The 11,661-nt window shown below is 44.9% G+C and overlaps 1 protein-coding gene across 1 annotated transcript in view; it reads right to left on the bottom strand.

Annotated features, from left to right (window-relative positions):
- Positions 1–11,661, bottom strand: part of LOC122544236 (myelin-associated glycoprotein-like) — a 42,147-nt gene that overhangs the window by 22,708 nt on the left and 7,778 nt on the right. The window contains exons 3-4 of the mRNA XM_043683312.1: positions 8,631–8,996; positions 570–755 (exon numbers count right to left, since the gene is read on the bottom strand). Of these exons, the coding sequence (XP_043539247.1) occupies positions 570–755; positions 8,631–8,996 (552 nt within the window). The remainder of the gene's footprint in view (positions 1–569; positions 756–8,630; positions 8,997–11,661) is intronic.

Below are 11,661 nucleotides of genomic sequence, written 5' to 3'. Positions count from 1 at the left end.
ATGTGTGAATCTAACCGGGATGGAGGTGTTGCTTAGTCCCGTGTGAATCTTATTACACACCTCCCCGTGTGAATCTTCTTATCTGTATGTAACCAGAATGGAATGTGTTTTTTAGCCTTGCTCTGCTGTTCACATGAATGTTTATATCTGGAAAAGAGTATATCAGCTGGAAAAGTCTCCAGTTCGGTGAGTCTGCTCCGGGGTTACGTTTAACCGCCGAGCGTGGGTTGTTGGCAACCGCTCTACGAGAACTGACGGCTCCCAGTTTTTGTAACATGTAGAGTGAGTATAAGCCAGACCCGTTGTGCGACACTGCGGGGAATAAAATGCCCATATTCTAGCAGTCTCGCCTCTTGGTCGTTTGTTCTGTGTCAGACTACTCTCCTACGAACCTGACCTTGAGAATTTTTTAAAACACCTTCTATGAAGCTGAAGCAAAGGAATGATAGAGGGACGATCAGGTATTGACCCAGTCAGACACTGTGTTAGAACAAGCTGTATTTTGTGTTCGTGTGTAAGCATCACTGTTTGTGTTACTTCCCACTGAGCAATTACAGTACAGCACTTACCAGAAACACGAAGCTGGGTTACAGGATAATAGTGATGACTCGGACCGTTGTCAAATTCTACTTTAAAAAAGTAAGGCCCTGCATCTTCCTGCTTGATGTTGTTTATAATCAGAGAACAGTCGCCATCTTTCAGGTCTCCAGACAGCCAGGTCTGATTGTGGAACCCTCGTGTCCGTGATTGTGACCCTTGGAGTGAAAGACTAAGGGAGTCCGTAACTTCTCAGTCTCTCCATTAAACCAGATTCCACCTCGTGGTTGATTTTCCAGACACTATGGATAATTGTAACGACATGGTATCTGTGCACAGGAACCTTCCTGCACTATCACCTCTTGAGGAGTATTGCCTTTCCACTCTAGTGATAGCCCAGCTGGGCAGAGAAGCAATAGCATTTAACATTGAATGGCTTGTACTAATCTCCAAATGTACAGGTTAGACTGGATTGAGAATGGTCAATACTGAGGAGGACTCCAAAGAGTTCCAAAGCGTTTTCCATTAATTTGCAGAATCGATTTAGAATTGAATTGCCTCAATAATAAATCTACAGCATAATATTGTGGTGGAAAAATAGAGTTTGCAGCATGTGCTGGAAACAAGTGTCTCAGTGGGGTCAGAGGGTAACATAATGTACAGGACAAATACATTTATTCCTAAAACAAGGTGATTGGACAAATATATTCATCAGTAAAAGTTGTGATGCAGGTTGATAAAGTGAATGGACAAATGAAGTTTTTGTTCCCAATACAGGAGATGTGTGTCACCACTAAAAATGGCCATTTTGATGTATGGTACCCATGCCTGAAGTCACACCGTTGAAGCACACTGTAAGGGTTGTGTACCTCGCTTTGGGGAAATGTAAACTGGAAGTTGGAAGTTTTTGGATCCCATTATATTGCAAAGAATCAACCAGTTACCTTTCTGTTAAGTCTGTCCTCGGCCTATGGGCTTACTCTGGATATCAACAACTCAAAATTCCCAAGATTATTCACACAAACAAGCTTATTTAGTGCTTCCAAAGTCTTAATCCGACAGGCATTATGCTCAGGTCTCCACATAAATTGGATTGCCTGGTTGATTGGATTGTCTGAGTGTCAGACTGGAGTGGATGGTCTCCAAGTACTTGATCAAACAATCTACAGAGAATATAGAACATTACAGTGCAGTACAGGCCCTTCGGCCGTTGATGTTGCGCTGACCTGTGGAACCAATCTGAAGCCTATCTATCCTACAGTATTCTATTTTCATCCATATGTTTATCTAACGACCATTTAAATGCCCTTAACGTTTGCGAGATACTATGTGTGAGTGAGTTAACCATAACCTTGGAGCACCTTCTCATATACCCTCATCTGTGTACACTGCCTGCGTGATCAGTTCTCAATGGGTCCAGTTTTCAGTGGTTGGTTCGTTGACCAATGGTACACGTGTGACACATTTCCTCCACCACTTCCTCTGGCAGTTCATTCCATACATGCACCACCCTCTGCGTGAAAACGTTGCCCCTTAGGTCTCTTTTATATCCTTCCCCACTCACCCTAAACCTATGCCCTTGTTCTGGACTCCCCCACCCCAGGGAAAAGACCTTGTCTATTTACCCTATCCATGCCCCTCGTGATTTTATAAACCTCTATAAGGTCACCCCTCAGCCTCCAACGCTCCAGGGAAAACAGCTCCAGACTATTCAACCACTCTCTATAGTTCAAATTCTCCAACTCTGACAACATCCTTATAAATCTTTTCTGAACCCTTTCAAGTTTCACAACATCCTTCCGATAGGAAGGAGACCAGAACTGCATGCAATATTCCAAAAGTGGCCGAACCAATGTCCTATGCAGTCGCAACATGACCTCCCAACTCCTGTACTCAATACTCTGACCAATAAAGGAAAGCATACCAAACGCCTTCTTCACTATCCTATCTACCTGTGACTCTATTTTCAAGGAGCTATGAATCTGCACTCCAAGGTCTCTTTGTTCAGCAACACTCCCGATGACCTTACCGTTAAGTATATAAGTCCTATTAAGATTTGCTTTCCCAAAATGCAGCACCTCACATTTATCTAAGTTAAACTCCACCTGCCACTTCTCAGCCCATTGGCCCATCTGATCAAGATCCTGTTGTACTCTGAGGTAACCTTCTTCGCTGTCCACTACACCTCCTATTATTGGTAGGGTAAATAGGCAAAGTCTTTTCCCTAGGGTCGGGGGAGTCCAGAACTAGAGGGCATAGGTTTAGGGGGAGAGGGGGAAGATATAAAAGACACCTAAGGGGAAACTTTTTCACGCAAAGGGTGGTACATGTATGGAATGAGCTGCCAGAGGAAGTAGTGGAGGGCAGGTACAATTGCAACATTTAAGAGGCATTTGGATGGGTATATGAATAGGAAGGGTTTGGAGGGATATGGGCCAGGTGGTGGCAGGTGGGACTAGATTGGGTTGGGTTATCTGGTCGGCATGGATGGGTTGGAGCTAAGGGTCTCTTTCCATGCTGTACATCTCTATGACTCTATCTAACCTTGCTAATCAGTCTCCCATGGGGAACCATGTTGAATGCCTTATTGAGGTCACATCTACTGCTCTGCCCTCATCAATCCTCTGTTACTTCTTCAAAAACTCAATCAAGTTTGTGAGACATGATTTCCCATGCACAAAGCCATGTTGACTATCCCTAATCAGTCCTTGCCTTTCCAATACATGTACATCCTGTCCCTCAGGATTCCCTCCAACAACTTGCCCACTACCGAGGTCAGACTCACTGGTCTATAGTTCCCTGGCTTGTCCTTACCACCCTTATTAAACAGTGGACCACGTTAGCCAACCTCCAGTCTTCCGGCACCTCACCAGTGACTATCGATGATACAAATATCTTGGAAGAGGCCCAGCAATCACTTCCCTAGCTTCCCACAGGGTTCTAGAATACACCTGATCAGATCCTGTGGATTTATCCACTTGTACGCGTTTCAAGACATCCAGCACTTCCTCCCTGTAATATGGACATTTTTCAAGATTTCACCATCTATTTCCCTACATTCTATATCTTCTGTGTTCTTTTCCACAGTAAACACTGATGCAAAATAGCATCTTTTAGTATCTCCCCCCATCTCCTGCGGCTCCACACAAAGGCCGCCTTGCTGATCCTGGAGGGGCCTTATTCTCTCCCTTGTTATCCTTTTGTCCTTAATATATTTGTAAAACCCTTTGGATTCTCCTTAATTCTATTTGCCAAAGCTATTGCATGTTCCCTTTTTGTCCTCCCGATTTCCCCCTTTAGTATACTCCTACTGTCTTTATACCTTCTGAGGATTCACTTGATCTATCCTGTCTACACCTGACATATGCTTCCTTCTTTGTCTTAACCAACTCCTCAATTTCTTTCGTCATCCAGCATTTTCTGTGCCTAACAGATTTTCCTTTCACCCTGACAGGAATATATTGTCTCTGGATTCTTGTTATCTCATTTCTGAAGGCTTCCCTTTACCTACGAACATCTGCTCCTAATCAGCTTTTGAAAGTTCTTGCCTAATACTGTCAAAATTGGTCTTCCTCCAAGTTAGGACTTCAACTTTTAGATCTGGTCTATCTTTTTCCATCACTATTTTAAAACTAATAGAATTAATGGTCGCTGGCCCCAAAGTGCTCCCCCACTGACACCTCAGTCACCTGCCCTGCCTTATTTCCCAAGTGTAGGTCAAGTTTTGCACCTTCTCTAGTAGGTACATCCACATACTGAATCAGAAAATTGTCTTATACACACTTAACACTATGGTAGCCCCATTCTATGCTTGGAAAGTTAAAATCCCCTACCATAACCACCGTATTAGTCTTATAAATAGCTGAGATCTTACAAATTTGTTTCTCAATTTCCCTTTGACTGGAGGAACCTCGATTATCTGAATATCAATTATCCGAATTTCGGATTACCTGAACAAGACCTCAAGGTCCCATAAAAACACTGCATCAAAGATGTAAGTGAATTTGAATTGCCTGTACTGAAGAACATGTGAAAATGCTGACAACAACAAAGAAACACAAGCATCTCAAGCATCAGCGACTGTTTTTTTTACATAACGGTTAGTTACACAGCCCTATGCAAAAGTAATTGCTTTATTCCCATCACTTTACTGGGCCGTTCATGAAAATAAAAGGTAAAGAAACATATAAAGTGCTCCTGTCTTTCTATCTCGACACTGAGTTCACCATAAACTGACAAATGCTCTTGTGATTGTAGAAACTGCTCGGGACCTCGCTAAATGCTGGAATTTCATATATTTATGTCATGGTAAGGGTTTAGTCTTTCTCAGTTTAACCTGCAATTTGCAAAATACAAAGATTAGGTTATTTACATAGCGGACTCATCAAAACTACAGATTTAAACAAATTCTCTGGTCGAGCACAGCGTTGGATCAGTATGGCTTCCCTTGTTTAAGGTGAAATCGATTATCCAAATAATCAATGATCCGAACAAAACACTGCCCTCCCGTGTTGTTCGGATAATCGAGGTTCCTCTGTACTACCTCTGACAGCCCTTTCCACTCACCACCCTCTGTGTGAAAATGTTGCCCCAATGGTTGCTTTTCTATCTCTCACCCTCGCCTTAAGTCATGCCCTCTAGTCTTAAACCCTCCCTACCATCGGAAAATGCTGTTGACTCTCTACCTTATCCATGCCTCATGATTCTATAGACCTCCATTGCAGGCAGGCACTACTTTAAATGTGGTCTCGCCATCGATTGTACAGCCATTGTACAGCTGCAATAAGACATCCCATCTCCTATACTCAATACTCTGACCGGTGAAAGCAAGCATGCAGGAATCCTTCTTCACCTCCCTGTCTACCTGTGACGCCACTTTCAAGGAACTATGAACCTGTAACCCTCATCCGCTTTGTTCTATTAACACTCTCTAGGCCCTACCATTAACTGTGTAAGCCCTGCCTTGGTTTGCTTTACCAAAATGCTACACCTCGCATTTACTAAATTAAACCCCATCTGCTATTCCTCAGCCCACTGTCCAGTTAATCAAGATACCAGTCCCATGATATCCTGATTATTTTGTTAGTGCTATATTTAGCAGTTCTCCATCCTTGACTGTAAGATTTTGAGTTCCAGTAAGCTTACTTCCACCTTTAGGTCTCTGTATGTATTATTCTTTATGTTTATTCAGCATATTCCACTTCCTTGTCCCTTGATAGCCACTTGCTTTGTTCATACTGTTCTATGAATAATTCCTTTCCTCTCCATGGGCTGGTTCATGTATGGTTGATGAACTGTGTAATGTTCGCTTACAACACTCAAAGGTTAAAATGGAACTGGGGTGGTGTTCACTTGTAGCTTACTTAGGTCATGTAACCTTTAGAGCAATGGGACTTGATTATTTTGTGGGACACACTGGCACCAGGTGGATTTGAGTTAAACAATAACTACTTCATCACAGCTTTTATAGTTAGGTTAGAGTTTTTCAAAATGGAAAGCAAGTGATGGGGCAGAATTCCTTCTTTCAGAGGGTAGTAAAACTGTGGAATTCTTCAAAACATAACAATGAGGAGCAGACATCGGCCATTCAGCCCCTCAAGTCTGCTCCACCATTTAATACAACCATGACTGATCTCATCTTTGTTGAAAATGTGTTGCTGGAAAAGTGCAGCAGGTCAGGCAGCATCCAAGGAGCAGGAGAATCGACATTTCGGGCATGAGCCCTTCTGCAGAGGGAGGAAGAGAGCTTCTTCAAGGAAGGTATCCTTGCAAGAGGATTCGCAGTAGGTTAAAATCTTCTAGGAGAAAGTGAGGACTGCAGATGCTGGAGATTAGAGCTGAAAATGTGTTGCTGGAAAAGTGCAGCAGGTCAGGCAGCATCCAAGGAGCAGGTGAATCGACGATGATCTCATCTTTGTGTCAACTCCACTTCCCTCCATAACCCTTTAGCTCATTACTAATGGGAAATCTCCTTCTTTAATTTATTCCGCGCCCTGGTGAACACCATACTCTGGGGCAGATTCACGACCCTTTGAGTTTCATGATCCTCATCTCGGTTTGAAATATGCCAGCCCTCGGCCTAATGCTATGGCCTCTCATTCCAGACTGGTCTGCAGGGTGGAAGATGAGGCGCTCTTCCTCCAGCCATCATATTGCTATGGTCTGGTGATGGAGGAGTCCTACTTGCGGAACGTTTCAGAGAACACCTCTGGGACACCCGGACTAACCAACCCAACCACCCCGTGGCTCAACACTTCAACTCCCCCTCCCACTCCACCAAGGACATGCAGGTCCTTGGACTCCTCCATCGCCAGACCATAGCAACACGACGGTTGGAGGAAGAGCGCCTCATCTTCCACCTAGGAACCCTCCAACCACAAGGGATGAACTCAGATTTCTCCGTTTCCTCATTTCCCCTCCCCCCACCTTGTCTCAGTCAAATCCCTCGAACTCAGCACCGCCTTCCTAACCTGCAATCTTCTTCCTGACCTCTCTGCCCCCACCCCCACTCCGGCCTATCACCCTCACCTTAACCTCCTTCCACCTATCACATTTTCAACGCCCCTCCCCCAAGTCCCTCCTCCCTACCTTTTATTTTAGCCTGCTGGACACATTTTCCTCATTCCTGAGGGAGGGCTCATGCCCGAAACGTTGATTCTCCTGTTCCTTGGATGCTGCCTGACCTGCTGTGCTTTTCCAGCAACACATTTTCAGCTCTGATCTCCAGCATCTGCAGTCCCTCACTTTCTCCTAGATGATCAGATTGACTATGATCTCATTGAATGATGAAACCAACTCCATGGCTGAATGCTCCTATGTCTTATGGAATTATGATCATTCCAAAAATAGTTTCAATGCTCTGGCCCTGATGACCTTAATATATTTATTTAGAATTCCAGCCCTTTGCTGTTGGATGCATATTCAAAACGACCATTCCGATTTTGCAGCTACACACACACAGCGCTCCTTGTGGAGATAGCATTGGTCACAAAAACAAACAAACAAACCAACCAGACATTAGTCATTCTATATCGAGATATAAAATGGAAGCGACGTGAAACGCGACGTGAAACTTGCTGTGAACCTTGGTCAGGCTACACCTGGGATACTGGGCGCAGCGCTGGTCTCTATATGACAAAAAGGATATGGAGGGACTGGGGAGAGTGTCAAACTGATTGGCCAGGATGATCCCAAAATGCATGAATGAACCAATCAGGAGTGGAGGAAAAGACTGGCTCTGTTTTCTCTTGGAAGACATGGCTGACGTTGACCTGATGGAGAAGTTTTAATTTCAGAGAGACTTTGGACAGGGAGCTGATGACCTAGTGGTTTATCAGTGGACTACTAATCCAGAGACTCAGGTAAAGGTTTGGAGACTTGGGCTTGAATCCTGCCATGACAGATGGTGGAATTTGAATTCAAGTTTTAAACACTGGAATTAAGAATCTTATGGCGACCCTGAACCCATTGCCAATTTTTGGGAAAAAAACCCACCCGGTTCACTAATGTCCTTCACGGAAGGAAACTGCCATCCTTACCTGGTCTGGCCTACATGTGACTCCAGACCCACAGCAATATAGTTGACACTTAATGACCCTCTGGGCAATGAATGCTGGCTTAGCCAATCCTGTTAATGAATTTAAAAAACACACAGAGTTATGGGAACTGAAGACCAGAACTAGGGCTGTCAATATAAGACCATCATTAATAAATCCAATCAGGAATTGAGGAGGAAATTCTTTAATCAGAGAGGGCGGGATTCCACATTTCAAGGATTACTGCATTGCTTTTGATGCTTTATGGAATGTCCTGCGGTGGTGAAAGGCACTATAAAAATGCAAGTCCTTCTTTTGTCTGTATGTCAGTCTTTTAAACAGAATTGAAAGAGATGGACGAAGAGGATAACCTGATAGTACAGTTAATACATCAAATTACTGAGAGTAAAGGGAGTATTGGATGTTGCTTTAGGATGGAACTGGAAGCTATCACCAGGTTATCGATAATCAGACACTGGGTTACAGTAAGCTGTGTTTGTGTTATTTCTCATTGACTGCTGGATGTGAATTGTTGAGTAATTATTGCACAGCACTTACCAGAAATTTGTAGTTGGGTTGCCGGTTTGAATCTATATTTTTCCCTTTCGTTAAATTCCACTCTGAAATAATAAAATCCTGAATCTTCCCATCTGATCTTGTTTATAATCAGGGAACAGTCTCCATCTTTCAGGTCTCCAGACAGCTGGGTCCGATGGCGGAACTGAGTTTCCTCATAACTCCGATATTGGGAATGAAAGGCTGTCGACCACTGTTTCCATCCTGTTTTATAAAACCAGATTCCGACTCGTGGTTGGTTTACCAGATGTGATGGATAACTGTAATTACATGGAATCTGGGCACAGGAGCCTTTCTGCGCTGTCACCTTACGAGGACTGTGCGATTTCCACTCTTGTGCCAGTCCAGCTGGGGAGACAAATAACAGTATTTAGCACTGGATGGCCTGTAGATCCATTAGGCTCGATATCCACCCCCTCCATTACTGTTACACAGTGGCTGCAGTGTGAACCATCTACAGGACACACAGGAACTCCCCAAGGTTACACAGCAGATGGAGGGGAATCCTGGACACAGGAGTAGACAGGTTCACCCTATATTGGCTCATGGTCCTCGGGACCTTATTTAATGAGGCCAGTCTTCCACCATGTTTAAAAGGTCATTGTGCACCCTGTCAGGGGACTAATATACTGGCAGGGAGATTTGCTAGAGCTGCTCAGGAGGACTTAAACTAGTAAAGGGGGAGGGGGTGAATTGGTGGGACCCAGGGAGATAGTGAGGAAAGGTTTCAATCTGAGACTGATACAGTTGAGAACAAAGGCAAGTCAAACAGTCAGGTCAGGCAGGAGCAAAGCAGAGAACAAGGCAGGACTGATAAATTAAACTGCATTTATTTCAATGCAAGAGGCCTAACAGGGAAGGCAGATGAACTCAGGGCATGGTTAGGAAAATGGGACTGGGATATCATAGCAATTACAGAAACATGGCTCAGGGATGGGCAGGACTGGCAGCTTAATGTTCCAGGATACAAATGCTACAGGAAGGATAGAAAGGGAGGAAAGAGAGGAGGGAGAGTGGCATTTTTGATAAGGGATAGCATTACAGCTGTGCTGAGGGAGGATATTCCCAGAATAATTCCAGGGAAGTTATTTGGGTGGAACTGAAAAATAAAAAAGGGTTGATCACCTTATTGGGATTGTATTATAGGCTCCTAATAGTCAAAAGGAAATTGTGAAACAAATTTGTAAGGAGATCTCAGCTATCTGTAAGAATAATAGGGTGGTTATAGGAGGGAATTTTAATTTTCCAAACATAGACTGGGACTGCCATAGTGTTAAGGATTTAGATGGAGAGGAATTTGTTAAGTGCGTACAAGAAAAGTTTTTGATTCAGTATGTGAATCAAAGACCCACAGCAATGTAGTTGCCTCTAAACTGCTCTCTGGTCAATGAACGCTGGCCTCGCCTGTGACACCCACATCCTGTGAATAACTTTTTAAAAATGTCACAGCGACCAGGTAAGGAGCATTGTCCACTGCTGCGCTAGTTGCATGTCACCTCACTCAGAATTTACTCTTAACAATGCGCAATCTTCTATCACTGATGCTGACACATTCTCTCTTTTCGTGCATGAGCAGCACTGGTACTGTCTCCGCAGCCAAGAGGGCATCCCTGCAAGGCATTACCGCCTCCATGTCTGAGGAAGACAGCACACACAGCCCTCAGACGATGCACTAGCAAGGCTGCCTCCTACACTTTCCTCCAGCTCAGATACTGACCTATAGAATCGCAGAATCCCAGCAGTGTGGAAACAGGCCATTTGGCCCAACTGGTTCACACTGACTCTCTGAAGCGCATCCTACCCAGACTCATTCCGTGACCATATATTTCCCATGGATAACCCACCTAGCCTGCACACTGGGTAGTAAAGCATAGCCAACCGGTGAGTATGTCAGAGACATTGGAATCAAGAGGCTGATGCATGGGATGGCCGGTCTGACACATGCAAAGAGACTGGAACAATTCTATATCTTCACCATGGACATCCAGTCCCTATACACCTCTATCCGCCATGACGAAGGTGTCCAAGCCCTCTGTTTCTTCCTCTCCCAGCGTCCCCACCAGTACCCTTCCACTGACACTCATTCCTATGGCTGAACTGGTCTCACGCTCAATAATTTCTACTTTGAATCCTCCCACTTCCTCCAGATAAAAGGGGGAGCCATGGGCACCCGTACGGGGTCCCAGCTATGCTTCTCTCTTTATCGGCTATGTAGAACAATCCATCTTCCGTAGTTACACAGGCACCATTCCCCACCTTTACCTCCGCTACATTGATGACTGTATTGGCACCACCTCATGCTCCCACGAGGAGGTTGAACAGTTCATCAACTTCACCAACACATTCCATCTTAAATTCACCTGGTAAAAACAATGACTGCAGATGCTAGAAACCAGATTCTGGATCAGTGGTGCTGGAAGAGCACAGCAATTCAGGCAGCATCCGACGAGCAGCAAAATCGACGTTTCGGGCAAAAGCCCTTCATCAGGAATAAAGGCAGAGAGCCTGAAGCGTGGAGAGATACGCTCGAGGAGGGTGGGGGTGGAGAGAAAGTAGCATAGAGTACAATAGGTGAGTGGGGGAGGAGATGAAGGTGATAGGTCAGGGAGGAGAGGGTGGAGTGGATAGGTGGAAAAGGAGCTAGGCAGGTCGGACAAGTCCGGACAGGTCAAGGGGACAGTGCGGAGCTGGAAGTTTGAAACTAGGATGAGGTGGGGGAAGGGGAAATGAGGAAGCTGTTGAAGTCCACATTGATGCCCTGGGGTTGAAGTGTTCAGAGGCAGAAGATGAGGCGTTCTTCCTCCAGGCGTCTGGCGGTGAGGGAGCGGCGGTGAAGGAGGCCCAGGACCTCTATATCCTCGGCAGAGTGGGAGGGGGAGTTGAAATGTTGAGCCACTGGGCGATGTGGTTGATTGGTGCGGGTGTCTCGGAGATGTTCCCTAAAGCGCTCTGCTAGGAGGCGCCCAGTCCCCCCAATGTAGAGGAGACCGCATCGGGAACAACGGATACAATA

Source organism: Chiloscyllium plagiosum, chromosome 47, assembly GCF_004010195.1.
Source record: "Chiloscyllium plagiosum isolate BGI_BamShark_2017 chromosome 47, ASM401019v2, whole genome shotgun sequence".
In the NCBI taxonomy this organism is placed as follows: Eukaryota; Metazoa; Chordata; class Chondrichthyes; order Orectolobiformes; family Hemiscylliidae; genus Chiloscyllium; species Chiloscyllium plagiosum.
This window is presented reverse-complemented; position numbering and strand designations above follow the sequence as displayed.